This window comes from Tamandua tetradactyla, chromosome 1 (genome assembly GCF_023851605.1).
Source record: "Tamandua tetradactyla isolate mTamTet1 chromosome 1, mTamTet1.pri, whole genome shotgun sequence".
Taxonomy (NCBI): Eukaryota; Metazoa; Chordata; class Mammalia; order Pilosa; family Myrmecophagidae; genus Tamandua; species Tamandua tetradactyla.
This window is the reverse complement of record NC_135327.1, coordinates 163,021,652-163,040,598: the sequence shown is the minus strand read 5'-3', so window position 1 is coordinate 163,040,598 and position 18,947 is coordinate 163,021,652. Positions and strand designations below refer to the sequence as shown.

Genomic DNA, 18,947 nt, shown 5'->3' with positions numbered 1-18,947 from the left:
CAAATTATCTTCAGCCAGATTTTGATGTCCAGTTTGAATCCCAGTACCAGCTAGCAGACTTTGAGTAACTCTCTTCCTTTCCCAGTTTCCTATCATCATTGATTTTCTGGTTATGAAATTACAAAGTATTTTTAATTTTATCTTTAGACAAATGTTGAACAATATACCTGCCTTTAAAAATAAATGCATATGGGTGGTGCGATAGTGGCTCAGTGCAGAATTCTCGCCTGCCATGCCAGAGACTCCATTTGATTCCCAGTGCCTGCCCAAGCAAATAATAATAATAATAAATGCATATGTTATGCATTATCATCAAATGAGACTAAATAAGTGGCAGATTATTTCTTATACTGCTTTCTCTATTTGAATGAAAACTCAAGAATTGGCCCTATTTTAGGTTTATTTGGGGGTTTATTCAAAGATGAGGCATTTATTAATGTTCATAGTCAAGCACTTTAGTAAAGATGCATCATTGAACTTCTGTTTAATAAACATATGTGAGAATTTATTTTATGGAAATTTAACTTGTGTTAGAATTTATTTTATAGAGGAAATAAGACATTTTGTAGATTTCTTAGAAATTTTGGGGGGACTCTCTACTATAACTCCAATGAATTAATATCTTTTTATATTCATTTTTAAGAAGATTTCTTGCATTGCAAATATAATTTCATGAAAGTTGTATCAGGAAGAATACTTTTTGATGTGAGAAAAGCTGAAATTTAATTTTTAGTCAGATTTGCTAATATTTAATTCAAAAGCTTCATATTCCTCTCCTGTTTTGTGCCATTTCTTTAGTATTGATTACTTTTAAATGCATAAAGTATTGTTTTATGCTCTTTTGTTGTGTAGTACTTAATCAAAATGAAAGTATTTCTTTCGAGTGTCATCTCTTTTGACTGTTATCAGTTTGGAAAGTAAGTCTAGATTTGAGCTTTGATTTTGCAGTGATTAACAGATTTAGAAAACATCAATTATTTCAGAGACAAACAGCTTCTCCATAAAGAGAGGTAAATAGAAAAGTTCCCCAGTGCCATAATTTTTTTTGTTCTTGGGAGTAGGATGTGGTCTGGGGATTTGAAAGAGAATGCAGAGAGTTTCAGCCCACACTCACAAGTTACCATCCAAAACCAAGACCACAGCGTATTATCTCAGCAGGTAGAAAAACATTTTTTTTTCTAGCTTTTAATATCACCTGTGGTCATAATGAAGAACATTATTAATAATGATATGTTTGTTTTATTAAATTCCTTAAACATTCACATGATGATTTGGTGAATTCAATTCAAATTTTAATGTCAACCTATAGTTGTCCCCAGTTTTCCCCTTTTGGAAAGCTGATGGGTAAAAATAGAATTTCTACTCTTTCTAGCTCCCCTTAAAATAAATATCCTCGGGGTGCACAGGTAGTTCAGTGGTAGAATGCTCACCTGCCTTGCAGGAGATCTGGGTTTGATCTAAACTGTCTAAATATAGTTACAGTACAAATTCCAATTAAACAGAACTTTAACCAGAGCTCTGCAATGTCCAGGTTTAGAAAGGGAGATAATTTGCTAAATAATGGTACCTATTTACACCAGTGTCTTCCCCACACATGGTGTACCATTCATAACATAGAGATTTTAAATGGTTATAATTTATAAAGAATGATGTTACAATTTTTTTTTCCAAAATTTGAACTCAAACTAGTGGAGATATTGGTTAGAATTTGTTCTGTATTTGTGACTGAATTTTTTTAATGAATAATTCAGGTGTTCCCACTGGTTGTTTACCATCTCTCTTTTATCATGTTGTAAAACTTTTATGTTTTAAATTTTAAAATAGGTATTTATCTTTTGGGGAGTGGAAGGAATCTTAAACCTCTTAATTTTCCTGCTGAGGAAACTAAATTCCTGAGAGGTTATGTGCCTGCACAGGAGCTTACCTGCAGAGAATTAATGGCAGAGGTGAATTGGAACCTGGCTGCTTGGCCTCCAGTTCAGTCTTGTTCTACAGTAACAAAAGCAGATTCTGGGGCCACGTGTAAATTACTAGTCATTTTAAGAAAGGTAGGAGAGATCCTGGACTTTTAACTTTACCTCAGAGAAACAAGGGCTTCACATTTGGGGGACAGAGGGAAAAAACTACTTAAGGCATGCAGAAAAGACCAGCTAAAGACATACATTGTTTTGGTATATATGTTACAAAAGGGCCTGAACTAATTAGCGGGGAAAGGGATTCAGCGTACTTGGTTTCTATTTTAAAGGAAAAAATATTCGGTCTGAGGCGTGTGTCTTTGCTTACAGTTAGCCATGATTAGGGAAAGTCTTAGCATTAAGAACCCTTGGAGATGAAATGAAATTTTCCTCGTGGGAAGAGTACCAGCTGCACCACAATTTTAGCAACTGTCCCCAATCTCCTGCCCCTCACAGGCTTACCCACTGATTCCCAGAGCAAGACTGATGATGAAAACAAACTCTGGCTCTTTCATTTCTGTCCAAAAAAGACTGCTGTTTAGCTCCCACTAGTCTCTCCACCCTGCTTCCTCCAACCCTGACCCACACCCCCCAACTAAAGAGATAATTAGATGGGCAATCATTTTAAATGGTATTGAAGGAAACAATTTTGAAAGGGGGATATATTAAAATTGAGGGGAAATAAATGTTTTCATAACGAAGCAATTTGCATGCTGGTTAAATGATACCAAAAGACTATAAAGCTAGTACAAATAGAGCCTGTCGTTGCATGCCATTTTCCACAACTGTCGTATCAATAATAGATACTGCAAATCACGACGTCCGACAAATGAAAGACATCTGCAAATGGCACAAATCATTTCTTTCAGCACTATTGAAAGGCAAACCCTTGGAGCTAGTCACCTTTTAATCTGTGGATATGCTAGCAAGTGGCAAATGACCATTCTATTGGGAACGGATTCCCAAGTGAAAAATACCACGGTGCTTCTTCTTTAATTAACAGCCTTTTCACATTGCTAGCACATTAAAGCCATCCCAAAGAACACCCAGGCTGTGTAATCAATGTCACAGCATCTCTGCCTAAACAAATAATAAATGCTCGGGCTCTACACTAAGTGAAAACCTATTCTCCATGACTTTCACCTTCATAAAGATGGGCTCATAAAAATCGAAAAAGGAAAAATTGGAATGTGGTCTCATGAGGATAAAAAGGCTAGTGTTAATAATTAACAAGGAGAGTGAAGTGGAGTCAAATTAGCCATAATAGAGCCCAGAGTGACTGGCAAAGTCACCTCTCATTATCAAAAAACTCATTAAGAAATGAAGAGGTGGAAATCCCGCTGGGTTATTCTCGCACTTAGGCTGTATCAGAGATTATTTTTCAGATTTCTTTCAAATGAAGAACTGTTAGGTCACCATATTGTGTATTAGGTTAATCTTCAAGCTTTGAAATACGGACGGCTGACAACCTGTGTGTTATTTTACTTCAAGTGCTTAAATGAGCTGTGCCTCTGAAATTCACGAATTGGTGTTGATAGATATATCTCCATATACTTCTATTAGGAACAATTGTAGAAAGGTTATAATTTCCAGACTATAGCAAGGATATGTGCCGGGTTAGTTTTATAGATAGGCATTTAGCAAATGATGAAATGAACACTGAAAGTGAGAATGAATTTCCATTCCCCTGAGCTGATTAAATTCAAAATTGCAAATCAGAATTTGTTTTGCAGACCAGTGTTATAAAAGATATGTAAAAGCAGGGCATCATCAGCTTTTATTCTCAGCTGAATTCCACAGCGCTGCTCTTGTTTTCTTTTCTCCATAAAGATTTTCTTATTTAATCTCCTTTTTATATTTTCTTAGAGTTCGGTGGCTTAAAGAAAATTATCTGCATCAAAATGCCTGTGTGTCCTTCACAGCAGATTTGCAGAAATACCTGTAACTCCTGAAAACCTTGAGTAACAGGAGCCCCACACCCAAGGACTATTAACATGCTGTAGCCATGCTCAGTTGTCCCCACTAACGTAGGCAAATTTGGCTGCACATCACCCCAAAGAGAAGGATGCGTGTAACTGGAGTTATATTACAGACCTTTCCGTTTGGCTTTAATATCAGATAATCTCATAAAGACATGTGGATCACAGCCTTCTTTGTTTATCTTTGCCCTAAGCCTTGGTTAATGTTTATATTGATTTTTTTCCTAAATTAATTCCGCAAGAAACAGGTGCAGAATGCCTATAATTTACAAATCCCAGGCACCTTGCAGATACATGGATGAATGAAAAACAACCCTGCCCTTGAAAAGCCTATAATCTAATAGAAGATAGACATATATATTACTAAAAATAATGCAATGGATATAGACATATAACTCAATTATATGTACTACACTATGAATTTTTTTGTTTACTTTTAAAATTGGATTTGTTGTTTTGGGATTTATTGCCAAAAATGTAAGAAACATTAAAACATCAGTGATCTCTCACTCATTCTCTTTCTCTATAGATATACAAATATGCATTTATGTGTGTGTGTGTGTGTGTGTATTTAACAAGATCCCCCAGGGAAAAGTGAGAACTTGATGAGGTTTCAGAAGATTATTATGCTAATAAAGGAATAATTTGAATTATTCCAAGCTACATGAAATTACTTATCTATTTCTTAATTAAAGGGAGAATAAAATCCAGTGAGTTTCCTATTCTACTTAAACTTCAATGTAATACTCTGAGTTTCCTTTAATCGGTGTGTTTTTACTGATATTCATTCAATAAGCAGACATATATTGAGTGCCTACCTAATGTGCCAGATTCTTAGCTGGGTGCTATTCTTCAATCTTAGGGGTGTTTTTGTTTGGTTGGTTAGTTAGTTTTTTTCCCTTTACATGATGCTGTTCGAAGCTATAGTCCTCCTGATATTTCTCCTGAAGCCTATATTCATATTTCCCTGTGATGACGATCCTCATTGTATGTTCTAGCAAACATACATGGAGTGTCCCCATGTTTACTAATTTTATAACTTAGTCCACTTTGCTTGCATTATTCAGGATTAATACCATTTGTAATCCTTGGATAATTATTGTTTTGTGGGAAAGTGTGCTGTTGATATTACTGTTGTTGGTTCAGTTGGTTTTGCTGGTCACGAAATACTGACTTCTTTTTGAAATGCCTAACTGGAATTTTAAGGGGGAAAAATCATTCTTCCAAGTAATCCGCTAATGCTGACTAATTAGAAGGGGAGGTCAGTATAAAATTTGATTCTGGGGGCTCAGAAGTCAACAATATATTTTACCCTAAAAATAATACATGAATTCTTTTTTTTCCTGCTCATTCCTTATATTACCCAGCGAGTATTGTCTCTGTAATTTTTATTAATTGTATAATAGTTTAATTCTCAGTTGAGATCTTACTGTTGAAAACCTATGGCCAGTACTTTGTAAATGTAAGACTCTTTTTGGTGTGTAAATAATCACTAATTTATTAATTATTAGAATGCCCAAAATAATTGGGCACATCTGCATCCCTAGTTTAGCTTTTATTTTAAGTCTTTTGCTTTTTTCCCAGTTCTAACTGTATCATAGGATTTGACATCATTGATGCTTCATTATTTTCTTACCAAATGGAAACATGGAATCTTTGGGGAAAGACTATTATTTCTTATCAGCAAATTAGGAGCTGCTCCTCCAACTGTGTTCTTGTAAGCCACCTTTGAGACTCCTTCTGAGCAGTTCTTCTTATTCCTAAAGCTCAAGTACAGTTTCAGAAGTGTTTTTGGATGAGGCCACATTGAGAGCTTACCTCTTTCAATGAGCCATTGAAATGGATGTCTTGTAAAGGCTTGATTTGGACAGGTGGCAGCCCCAAATCATAACCTATCCTTGTTAAATCATATGGAGAAAACATATTCTGATGCCTGGGGCTACATATAAAGAAGGTCTCTGATGCTGTTTTATAAAAATGGGATGCAAACTGGCATATGGGCAACTGAGAAAAGGAGAATACATTTACATAGACAAGTATAGTATAGCATGCATTTCTGTAGTCTTTCCTTTTGACACCAAATGTTCTTTCTTTCTCTCTTCCTTCTGTATATTTTCCCTTCATTTCTCCTCTTCATACTTTTCTATCTTTCTCTTTAGTCCTCTTTCCCTTCCTCTCTTCTCCTCTTCTCTCTTCTTGTCTCAAATTACCAAATAATACTGACAATTTTCTAAAACCGAACAGTGGGTTTTATTATTTGATTTTTTAACTAAAAGGAAACCCTTAGCTGAACTATAAGCAAACTTTTGGCCATAAATCAAGATTTTGGGCATTCTCAAGAAATATAGGAAATTGCCATTTTTCTCTTAATCCTGCAGGTTATAGTAGTTTGCTATCAAAAGTGATGACTGACGAGAATGTGGAAAATCCTTTTTCCACATTTATTATATTAAGAGAAAATATGTAACCTTTACGTCCAGTAGAATTCTTAGCAGTCTGATTTCGGACATAGATGTCAAAATAGGGTCTCTTTTTACAGTATTATTTAATAGCATATATTCTAAATAAAGTATGAGGGCTTATGCAAGCCTCAACAGGTATATAGCTGCCATTTAATATATTCTCCTGAGTAATAATGTAATAATCATAGTACCATATCCAAATATATGGTCATTCATTCCCTCAACACACATTATGAGCACTTGCTCTCAATTTTGCTGGATACTCAGAAACATACCTAATCCCTACTTCAAGAAACTTACATCCCTACAGGTAAAGAGAGAGATGTCAACAAGTACAGTAGAATATAAGAAGGACCATAGTGTAAGTTTGTACAGGGGTAGAAAGTAAACAAGGGCAATCAGCAATTGAGCAAGAGGACAGCAGAAAGAAGATTTCAGCAAAGCATCTGAAAAGTAAGTGCATACTTGCACAAAATCATGGCAGATCATATAAATAAGGGGGTCAGGCAACAGAAATGAGCCAGAGAGGTAGTTTTAAGACAAGTCCTGAATGGCTTTCATATAATGCTAAGGCAATTGAAATTTGTTGTAGTATTCACTAAAAGATCATACTCTCTGGATGTGACATTTTATTTTATAGTTTAGCAAGCTCCTCTTGCTTGCAGTTTTGAGAAGATTAATTGGTAGAGGTTAAATTAGGAGCCTAAAAGCCAGTTAGGAAATTATGGCAATTGTCAAGGCACAAGATGAGAGAGCTGGAACTTGGGTAACAGTAGTGATGATGAAGAGAGGAAGAGGACATCTTAGAAAGATATTAAGGATATAAAATTTGCAAGTCTTGATTACTAATTGGATATAGGAAGTGAGGGAAAGTCCTATGATACTTGCAGGTTCCTAGTGATAGATCAGGTGGACAATCTATTTTCACTGCTAGGATGGAAATATAAGAAGAGAAGCAGGTTCGTTTAACAAGATCAAGAATTTGCTACTTAGCAAATTGTTAAAAAGAAAGTGAGTTCTTGTTAGCAGTACATTTGAGTCAACTGCTGTTAAATTTGAGTCAACTGCTAATTCATCTTAGAATCATCGTAAGGTGTAATAACAAAATCGAATGTAATACTCCTTATGTACGTCTTCATTTTAATGAACTAGGTATGATTTAATAGCAAACATGTGGCCTCTAAATATGTAATAGAAGTAGCATTTGAAATGATGAGGTAGATTGCACATTTGTAGATATAATAATTTGTTACATTGGAATTATTTTGATCATGATGAAACTAAAAATAATAGCAATGCTTAAAAGCGCCTACTAAAATAAGGAATCTAAGATTTTATGTATATTTTATTAATAGGATGTATAAAAGCTTATACACTCTAGCTGTATAGCAATGTTAAAACTGTTCATCTTTCAATAGAGGTTGTACTTAAAAGAACACTGTATTTTCACAGTTTTAATTCATTTTTCCATTCTTTTCATGTAGTTTGTTCAATCTCTTGACTTTTTCATATTCCTAGTTTATCAAATATCTAAATCTGAAAATACGTAATTTATCTAAGATATGGTGTAATGCATTTGTCATTTGTAAGATTTGTTTTCACCTGAAACAATCGACTACATGTTAAGTCTTAAAATATGGTAATGTGCTAATGTTAGGATAGGTAGATGATGGATGGATGGATTGTTGCATTGATGGCGGCTATGGTACCTAAATTGAGGGATGGTAGTATCATAAACTATGGAAATTAAGACAGGCTTAAATTAAGACTGTCTGGTATTAAACTTGGTTTAACTGCCTAATGACTAAAGACCTTAGGCAAGAATCTTAAGTTCTGTGCCTTAGGTTTTTTATTGATAAAATGATAGTAAATAGAGTTATTATGATGACTAAATGCTAGAATGCATATAAAAGATTTAGCACAGTGCTTGGGTACTCCAAAAATACTAGTGATGAGGAGGAAGAGGAAGAAAAGGAGAAAAAGAAGTATTCTTAAATAGAGATCCAATAAATTTAGATTTGGGTATATGTTTTTAAATTTGCCTACCACAATCATTTAGATGGTTTAAGTGAGAATATTTCATCCTTAATGTTCAACATCCTTATTTAGATGGCACTTGGTAAAAGGACCTGAATTATATGGCCTATCGTACCTTCTAGCTCGATGACTGAATCTCCAGGAATATATAAAGCTCCTTTCAGTGTACTAATGAAAACATTATTAAGATAACATTAGTCTCCTAAATAAGACATTTATCTTTAAACATGATTATCATTCCCAATTTAATGGGAAATCTTTTAGCATATAGATAGCCAACCATAAAAAATACTAAAGCATATCAGAGATAGAAAAATCAGTACTGTATTTCCTTCTGTATTTAGAATTACTTCCTAAACCATTTTCACTTATCTATAGTTGTCCAGCCTCTGACAAATTTCAGAATCATTATCAAAGTTATAAATCGTGGATGTCTTTAAATACACACCACTGTGGTAAGTATTGCATATTTTACCCACGTGTCAAGATACTATTTAGGCTTTCACCTAAATTCTTTTGTCCTAAAGAAGATAAAGTAGAAATTTGGCATATTTAAATATCTGAATATTTTATGAAACAATACAATTGGAGTTGCTATAAATTAGCTCTAGTAACTATAAGCATATACAGCCATTAAAGTCCACAAAATTGAATGAAATGACGGAGGGATTGTGTTCCATCTTCACCTCTTCCACCCTAGTTCAAGCCACCATCCCCCTTTACCTGGTCTATTGCAGTAAAAGATTGAACACTAACTTTCCTCTCTGCTTCTGCCCTGGGCCACCCACTCCATTTTCCGTATAGCTGCCAGAGAGATCATACATTGTCACTTGTCTACTTAAAAATAATAAAAAAATGACTGCTGTAGCTTTCAATAAAAAGCACACCCCTCACCATGTCCTCCAATTGTGTCCTCACCTTAGATTGTTCGTTCCCCTTCCTTGCTCTGCTCCAGCCACACTGGCCTCCTCTTCCTTCTATAAGCCTAAGGGCTTAATGCCTCCCTAGAGTCTTTGTGCTAACTATTCCCTCTCCTGGAACCCTTCCCTCCAAACCTTCCTAGGATAGCTCTCCTGTCATCAGCACTTCAGAAATAGCTTTTCTGAACATGTTTTCACTTGGACAGTCAGCAAAAGGTCAGAACTGGGTCTCGGATGTGTTTACTTGAAAAGTATTTACAAGCTATAGAACTATCATCCAAAAAATTTACTTACAGATTCTTTATTGAATATTACTTCATATCTACTTAGTATTTTCCTATGCATTCTGTATTCTTTCATGGTGCAACCTAGGTACATGGTCAACTATGTGTTAATAAAATTGTGTCTTATGCCTGGAAAGCATCCCTCTCCTGATGAGATACATGCTTTTTGTCTAGCATTCCTGTCCCGGTAGCACACAAATTCTCAGACACTGCTTTAGGTAGGATGTTCGACACTCCAATTCATTAAGGACATATGGAAAACTGAAAAATGCATGTGATGTACTGATTGTTTTTAAATACAAATATGAAAATTGAATGACTAAAGAGAAGATCTGCAAATAACTTGAGAGTTGATGAATCAGACTTTCCAGAAGCCATAGTCACCATCCTTATAAATTAAATAAGCATAGCTCTTTAAAGTGAACATGCTTAGCTCTTAGAATATATAGGTTTAGCTCGTAAGTGATTCACAGCATAGCACAGAGATTATAACTTTGCTTAATTGTTGCATTTGCATTTGTTGGTAACTGGCAGCTCCTTTGTATCTCCTTTTGTGTTACACCGCAGAAAGTGAAAGCAAACTACCTTCCAGGCACATTTTACAGGGATGTAATCTGTTCGTGTTTTTGACAGCCACATATCACCAATTTCCGTGATATGATATTCAATTTGAGGAGCAAGATCTATTCTCATCTGTATTTTATCAGTTCTTGGACTCTTTCAGGAAACTTTTTTTTTTGAACCCATATTTTCCAAATGCCTGATATTATCCCTCTGTTTCTGCTTGGCTATTTCAGCACTTTTATGTAACGGAAAATTTCACAAACACTTGCAAGAAACCTTTGTGCCCTTGGTTGTCCGCTACGTCGATCTCATGGAGTCCTCCATCGCCCAGTCAATTCACAGAGGTTTTGAGCAAGAGACATGGCAGCCTGTCAAGTAGGTATCTTGCCTAGTGTCCATAGAGCTTCTGCCTCTTCGGTACTAACCGTATAACTTGACACATGGCCATCTTTAGTTATTGCTTATGGTGGTCCCTTCCCACGTTGTTTGTTTCTTTACAGGAATATCGCCAACAGCCTTCCCAATGTAGCTCTTCCAAAAGTTGCAAGTCTGCCTCTTAATCTTCCACAGATCCCTAGCTTTTCTACTCCTTCGTGGATGGCTACTTTATATGAGTCCACGTGTGTATCCCTCACTTATTTCCTAGTGGCGTGTTAGCACTTAGTGCATGAGCTAGGCTGTGTTCTGTGCAGATGTGTTTAGATTGCATGGCATTTGTCATCGCTGGTTGAGGAATACTGTGCTTTGGTTTTATGTGTTTGAGTTTTTTTAAGCGAGTAAGCTAAGCTTAGCATATTGGTACCGAATTATGTAGGATGAAAAAAAAACTGATATAATTAGTTCATATTGCAATCAGAAGGGTGGGGATTACTTTTTGACCCAGGTTGTAGATTCTGCCATAAATGGCATAACGAGAGGTCTCTGTATTTAGCCAGCAAATATGGGAAACAGTATTTCTGGGCTTCATAGTCCCCTCCAGCTTCGGTAACTTCCCACAAGACTAAATATTGTGCATGTAGAAAACCATTGTGAGAACAGTTTCAACAATATAATCTTTTTATGTATCTGTGATAGTGGTGGTCTCAGCTTTAAAGAAATATTATTGAATCTTGCAAGGAAGGGGTTATTCTTTATTTAACAACACCGGTAATTTCTTTTGTCCCTTTCATATATCAGTTGTTACTCCTTATTACTTTTACATAATCTTTCTCATTAAAAGCCACAGTTATTAACTCTATATAGTGATCAGCCTGCCTATTACAGACTTAGTAAATAACAGTTATTAAAGTGAAAAACATGTGGTCTTTGGAGTTGATCAGGTGTGAATTTGGATCCTAATTTATTAATGGTCAATATTTTTTAGCCTCAGTTTCCTCAACTCTAAAAAAGTCAGTAGTTGTAGGGTGGTGTGACGGTGGCTCAGTGGCAGAATCCTCACCTGCCATGCCAGAAACCCGGGTTCAATTCCCAGTGCCTGCCCATACCAAAAAAAAAGAGTTAATAGTTATAATGCTTAATTTCATGACATATGGGAGGGTGCAGATTAAAAAGACACACTGCATGGAAAGTGCCTGACACATCCTAGGTTCTCAATAAATGATTATTACTACTGTTATTATTACTATCTTCCTTATCATCATTATTATTTATAACTGTATAGTTTCTAAAACTGTGAGCCTCACAGTAATCAACTGAACTTAGTAAGTGTCCTGAATTACAAGTGGGGAAACTCAGACAGGCAGTTACATGCTTTGCCCAAAATCTTATATAAGGTCAACTAGAGAGAATGATAATCAGAAAAAGAAGAAAAATAGCTACCATTTAGTAAGAATTTACTGTATTCCAAGCATAATGCCAAGTCCTTTATCTCATTAATCTTTATAACAACCTGTGAGGTAAGGGTCATTATCCCCATTTTACAGTTAAGGAAACTAAGGCACAAAGAATTTAAGAAACTTGTCCAATGTCTCACAGCAAGTAAGTGACAGAGTCTGGATTTGAACCCAGATTTGTTTAACCTCAAAGCCCTAGGGCCTATCGCTAATTTCTTCTTCAAGAAGAACATAATGGTTAAGAACTTGTCCAGCACCCTTTCTACCTACCCTCTCACCAGCTGTCAAATCTAATCCCAATCAAGAATGCAGACAATTGAGAAAAGAAAGAGAACGAATACTTGCGAAATAGTTCAGCATTTTTTGTCCAAGTTGCACATCATCATTGTACTCATAGTAATTACAATAATAAGATATTATGTTACATGTGAATCTTATTTCTCAGAAGCAAATGCTGTGGGCCCTTATGTTGTGTGGAGTGCTATCTGTGTGTATGCAAAAATCACCTAGGAAGGGTAATGAACCTTGCTAAGTTTATTATTTTTATTTGTATTTCTTCTTACTGTTGACTCCTCTGCTTCCTCATTCCTCCTCTATTTAACACACTTAATTTTAGCCAAAAGCACTACTGTGAACATCACCCTGTAAACTTTAGGTTTTTTGTCATTACCATCCCATTAGCCTTGGGCTTGTATAAACCCTGAATCCCTCATTAGCCTGGGCCCCTTTTTTAAAATGACCTGTATCTCAGGACAGGAATCATCAACAAATTGTGGTTTGGTGAACAAAGCGCTTGTATTTTTACTATTCCAGATAAATAAAAAACATGTTTTACAAGTTAGTCACTATTATCTTTCCCTGACAAAGTTTCAATATTAGGCTTTCTGTCAAATGTCCAGAATCACTCATAATGTTATGATGTTACTGCAGTTTGTTTTTTAAAGGAAGTTTTGTTATGAAACATAACATAGCAAGGAGTATTTCCATTTCAAATATAAGGAATTAAAAGTACCCATACTAAAGAATTTTTTTTAAAAGTACAACTACTGATTAAGTGAAAAGAGGTAATATCAAAGTAAACATAGGTTTGAAGATATATCCCTACCTCCTAACATGTAAATTATCTTAAGAGGTGTCCCTGTTTATATAGAATTCTCATTCTGTGTTTTTTAGCTCTAAAAATGAATGCCAGTAAGGTAAGTTTCCTGCTGGCATTTTTATGGACTTAATTGCAGAGTCCACTAATCACATTTGAATTCTTTGAGCTGTTATTATGCCTTCAGAAATAAGTTGCTGATTAGAAATAATTTTAAAATGAAAAGGTTCTAAATAAATTTCAGGTTATACGCACTGGCTCCAGAGAAAACCTATTTATATTTTATCATCTATCTATTTAATTATGGCAAACACGTATTATCTTAATTATATTCCAAATTAAGCATATTTATTGTTCAGAATTTTACCATAGCATTAAAAAAAGGAAGAAAAATATATCCAAATTTTCTGTAACGATTTGACTGCCATATATTATGAGAAAGTCCATTTTTAAATAGAATTCTGCCTTTGCAATTTGGGATTTTGTTTTCATGATGCTTTTTGGTTGTTGCTGTTGTATTGTATTAAAGAATATATATGTATTTCAAAAGTTACCTCACTTCTGTTTCTTCAGAATAAAATATTGTAAGTAGTCGATTTATTTCTCTGCCAATTATACTCAACTATTCTTAAAACATAGGTCCTCTAATCTGCCAAATTGGACACTATGGGTGTATAGGTGCATTTTGCTTGGCCATTTTTTGTCTTACATTTATCATACATGTGGCAAGAAGGAGAAATGTAGTATTTTTTCAAACATTTTCTGCAGGAGTGTCAGCATGGTGTTGTCTGTTTCTTTTGTTTATTGGTACATTTGGAGCATTGACCTTTAAAGTTGGAAATATTCAGTGAATAACATTCTATATGTAGTGTTCAGTGCTTTGCTGTGATTGGTCCCTTGAGAGCAAAACTCTAAGGACATCTTGGCTAGACAAGGAATCACGAGGAATTATTGGCAGAATGGGAGAAGGAAAGCAAGTTGGCAGTGGGGCTGAGGCAAAGTGGGGGGACAGAAATAAGCTTTTAATTAACCAGAGCAAGAGCTTTTTTTAAGCTAGTTAACTAAGATATATTTAGCTAAACAATTTTATGTTTTGTACGTTTTGTATGTTTTCAACCATGCCCTTGTGCTAAATTTGAATTTATTTGATTTCTTTAATTTTCTGTTGGACACTGAAAGTATCGATTTTTGGTTAGTAGTGTTAAGTACTTATTGTGAAGCTGAGAACAAATGTATCTTATAGCAGCTTTTTTTTGCCTTTCTTATTCACATTTTTTTTTTTACATGGGCAGGCACCGGGAATCGAACCCAGGTCCTCTGGCATCGCAGGCAAGCATTCCTGCCTGCTGAGCCACTGTGGCCCTGCTTTTCTTATTCACTTTTACAACTAAGTTTCAATACTTTTTTTTTTAAATAGCAATAGTTTTCAAAGCACTCTTCAAAAAGTGGTTACAGGATAGATCCCAGAGTTTGTCATGGGCTACCATACAATCCTCTCATATTTTTCCTTCTAGTTGCTCCACAATATAGGAGGCTAGAAGGCTTAAATACTTTTTTGTTATCACAATTGACTTTTTTCCCTTCTTTTTTGTGAAAAATAAATACAAAAAAAGCTATAACTTTTCAAGCACAGCACCACAATTAGTTGTAGAACATATTTCAGACTTTGATGTGGGTTACAATTTCACAATTTTAGATTTTTACTTCTAGCTGCTCTAAAATACTAGAGACTAAAACAGATACCAATTTAGCGATTCAGCATTCATATTCATTTGTAAAATCCTATCTTCTATGTATAATTCCACCATCACCTTTGATCTTTCCATACCTCTCATTGGGGTTGTTTGGGCTATGGCAATTCTAAATTTTTTGTATTGGAAGAGTCTTTCACTAATGGGGTAGGGAGATGAAACCATCTGATGTTCTGGAGAGGCTGGGCTAGGTTTCAGGACTTATTTGGACCAGGGGCCCATCTGGAGGTTGAAGGTTTCTGGCAAGTTACTCTAGTGCCTGGAACCCTTGTGGAATCTTATTAATTGCCCTAGGTGTTCTTTAGGATTGACTGGAATGGTTCTGGTTGGGGGTTGACAGGTTATGGTAGGTAGCAAGGAAGCTTGCATAAGAGTAACCTCCAGAGTAGCCTCTCGGCTCTATTTGAACTCTCTTTGCCACTGATACTTTATTAATTACACCTCTTTTCCCTCATTTGGTCAGAATGGAATTGTTGATCCCACAGTGCCAGGTCTGGATTCATTCCTTGGAGTCCTCTCCCATGTCGCCAGGGAGACTTTGACCCCTGGATATCATGTCCTACAAAGGGGGAGGACAGTGATTTCATTTGCAGAGTTGGGTTTAGAGAGACTGAGTCTGCATCTGAGCAACAACAGAGATCCTCCATAAGTAACTCTTAGGCATGCCTATAGGAAACCTAAGCTTCTATGCTACCTATATAAGCTTCACAAGAGGAAGCCTCATGATTGAGGGCATGGCCTATTACTTTGGATGTCCCCAAAGTTTGACACAGTATCAAGGGTTCAATATGTTTTAGTGCAGAAATATTTTACTTTCAAAACATTTGTTTCCCAATTAGGTTACATAATTGCAGAATGCAAAGTAATGGCAATATCTTTTTGCCCAAATAGTATATGTTTATTTTTTAAACATTTGTTTAAACATTTAAACAAAAATATGATACATATTACCTTCATACATGGTGAGAAAATACAGTCCCCTACATTAAGTTTACCGTTGTAGTGAATGCATGGCAAACCTTGGTCCCACAGTTAAATATAAGGACCAGAAATGCATAATTTTGCTCCAACTCCAGAATACCCTAAGTGTCATTATCATGTTAGACCATACCTTGTAATAAGTTGTGTTTAAAGATGAGCTAGAATGAGGAAGAACAAAGGAATGTCAATAATGCAGGGTGTTGAAAATAGATGGTAATTAATATTTTAAAACTTTAACTTATGTGTGAGACTAAAGCAAAAAATGTTCATTTGTTACAAAATTTATATTTCGACTAGTACATTTTCTAATATAACTTATGTAGACAGCTCAATTGAACACCATAAGTACATGGGACCTTTCAGTAGGGCATGAGATTTTATAGGTTTGTCCAGAGTGATGCCTCAATAAATCCCAGAAGGATTTAAACAGTGGATAAAAAAGTATTTGCAAAGTCCCCTTGGGGAAAAGGTGACAAAGGGGAAAATTCAACTTCCCCAAGTGGAGAATTCTTAATATTCTCACAAGCAGTGGGGACAACCAAAGCAATAGACTGAGCCCCCAATCTTCGGGTTTGTTCATCTGAAACCTAACTCCACAAAGGGTAGGCTAAGCCTACTTAAAATTAGACCTAAGAGTCATCCCCCAAGAGAACCTCTTTTGTTGCTTAGATGTGGCCTCTCTCTCAGCCAACATGACAAGCAAACTTACTGCCCTCTCCCTCTCTACGTGGAACATGACTCCCAGGGGTTTGGACCTTCCTGGCAACGTGGGACAGAAATCCTAGAATGAGCTGAGACTCAGCACCAAGGGATTGAGAAAAGGGGGAAGAGAGAAATGAGACAAAATAAAGTGTCAATGGCTGAGAGATTCCAAACAGAGTTGTGAGGTTATCCTGGAGGTTATTCTTACACATTAAATAGATATCACCTTTTTAGTTAAGGTATAACAGAGGGGCTGGAGGGAACTGCCTGAAAATGTAGAGCTGTGTTCCAGTAGCCATGTTTTTTGAAGATGATTGTATAACGGTATAGCTTTCACAATGTGGCTGTGTGATTGTGAAAACCTGTGTCTGATGCTTCTTTTATCTACCTTATGGACAGATGAGTAAAACATATGGATTAAAAATAAATAAATAATAGGGGGAACAAACGTTAAAATAAATTTAATAGATTGAAATGCTAGTGATCAATGAAAGGGAGGGGTAAGGGGTATGGTATGTATGAATTTTTTTCTGTTTTTTTTTTCTTTTTCTGAATTGATGCAAATGTTCTATGAAATGATCATGATGATGAATATACAACTATGTGATAAAAATGTTCATATTGTATGTTGATTGGTTTTATTAATTAAAAAAAACAATCATGGTGATGAATATACAACTATGTGATGACATTGTGAGCCATTGATTGTATACCATGCATGGAATGTTTGTATGTTAAGAATGTATGTGCTTGTACATTGTATCAATAAAATTTTTTTTAAAAAATAAAATGAGCTAGAAAAGACAAAGCATTTCAAAATAAAAATTCGTTTTGCTTCCCTACCCAGCCTCTGAGATTAGTTTAATTTCCATTCCCTGTTTCACATTTACCTATTATTGAGAAATTCTACAGACCCTGTAAGCTACATATTTGCAGACAGAAACCATGTTGATGACAGAGGCATGTATGCAAAAGTAAAAGAATAAAACTACTAGTTGTTTTCATATGGATTATACTGTATAAAACACTTTTCTGATTTGAATTTTAAAGAGGGAATATCTATATATTTATCTTTATCCTAGAGATTAGTAAGAAATATTTAAAATAATTTTTTTAATTTTTATTTCTTTTCCTTAATAAATATCCTTGTCCATTTTCCCCTTTTTTGAAATCTTAAAATAATTATTTCTATTTTATTTGCCTTATTACTTAAGATGAAGTACAAAAGAAGAATTAGCCTACTGAACAAAGAAAATATTGGCCCACTAGAGTTTTTTTGTTTTTTTTTTTTTAACATGGGCAGGCACTGGAAATCGAACCGGGTCTCCGGCTTGGCAGGCGAGAACTCTGCCTGCTGAGCCACCGTGACCCACCCTCACTAGAGATTTTATGTGGTATTTCTTCAAGATGGCAATTGATATGGAAGAAAACGATATACTGGTAATCCACATAGTTAACAGTGGAAGTTCATGATGTTCCTCATGTTTCCTTTTTTTTTTTCTAGCAATGGCTCCGCAACATCAGAAGACCTTTTTTGGAAACTTGATGCACTTCAAATGTTTGTCTTTGACCTACACTGGCCAGAACAAGAATTTGCCCACCACTTAGAGCAAAGACTTAAACTAATGGCCAGTGATATGATAGAGGCCTGTGTCAAAAGGTAGACATATTTTCAAGTTGCTGCTTAGTATGCTGGCACCCAAAATACCAGTTTTCACCACGTACTTGTTGCATAATTATCACAGGATTTCAATATGTGTAATTATTCCAGATTTTAATGGGCATTGAGTTCCCTGACCTAAATATTGGGGATCCATGTAGTCGATAAAATGTTCAGAATTGGCCTGATACTTTTTTCAGGTCTCTCAACTGCTGCCGTCATCAGTAGCACCCATACCATATTAATCATTTCTGTTGTACTTATTATCTCTCTGGGAATACTGTTCTTTAAATTCTCAAGTTAATACTCCTGAGACATATGGAAAAGGTCTGTTAAGTACTTTATGCATTATGTACTGTGTCTGTGCAGAAAAATGGCATGGTAAACTCAAAATGTCAGCACCATCAATTGTTCTGGGACTACTCACTGCTTTCTGGTATGTTCTAGCCACATCAGATGACTTCAGGTACCCATCTGCATTTTTCAGAACTTAACCAGAAAACCATAATGAAGCATTGGATCCTTCCAAATATGCTTTCATTTTTTAATAGTTCTTACAAAACCAGCATTACATTCTAATTGAACAAGCATTGTTTTTTCCTTTGTCTGTGCTCATGCTATGTCAAAAACAATGTGGGGCCACATATTGGAATAACAGACAAATATTGGTTGAAGCAATTGTATAAATCCCAAATTCTTTAAACTGAGAAAATCCAGTCTTTAG

At 35.4% G+C, this 18,947-nt stretch overlaps 1 protein-coding gene across 15 annotated transcripts in view; it reads left to right on the top strand.

Annotated features, from left to right (window-relative positions):
* Positions 1-18,947, top strand: part of CADPS2 (calcium dependent secretion activator 2) — a 617,203-nt gene that overhangs the window by 538,425 nt on the left and 59,831 nt on the right. For 14 of the 15 annotated variants that reach the window (XM_077119365.1, XM_077119348.1, XM_077119865.1 and 11 more), the window contains 2 exons: positions 10,435-10,576; positions 18,068-18,223. In XM_077119365.1, the coding sequence (XP_076975480.1) occupies positions 10,435-10,576; positions 18,068-18,223 (298 nt within the window). Of the gene's footprint in view, positions 1-10,434; positions 10,577-10,701; positions 10,822-18,067; positions 18,224-18,947 lie in introns of all 15 variants that reach the window. The other variant, XM_077120033.1, reaches the window with a different exon arrangement.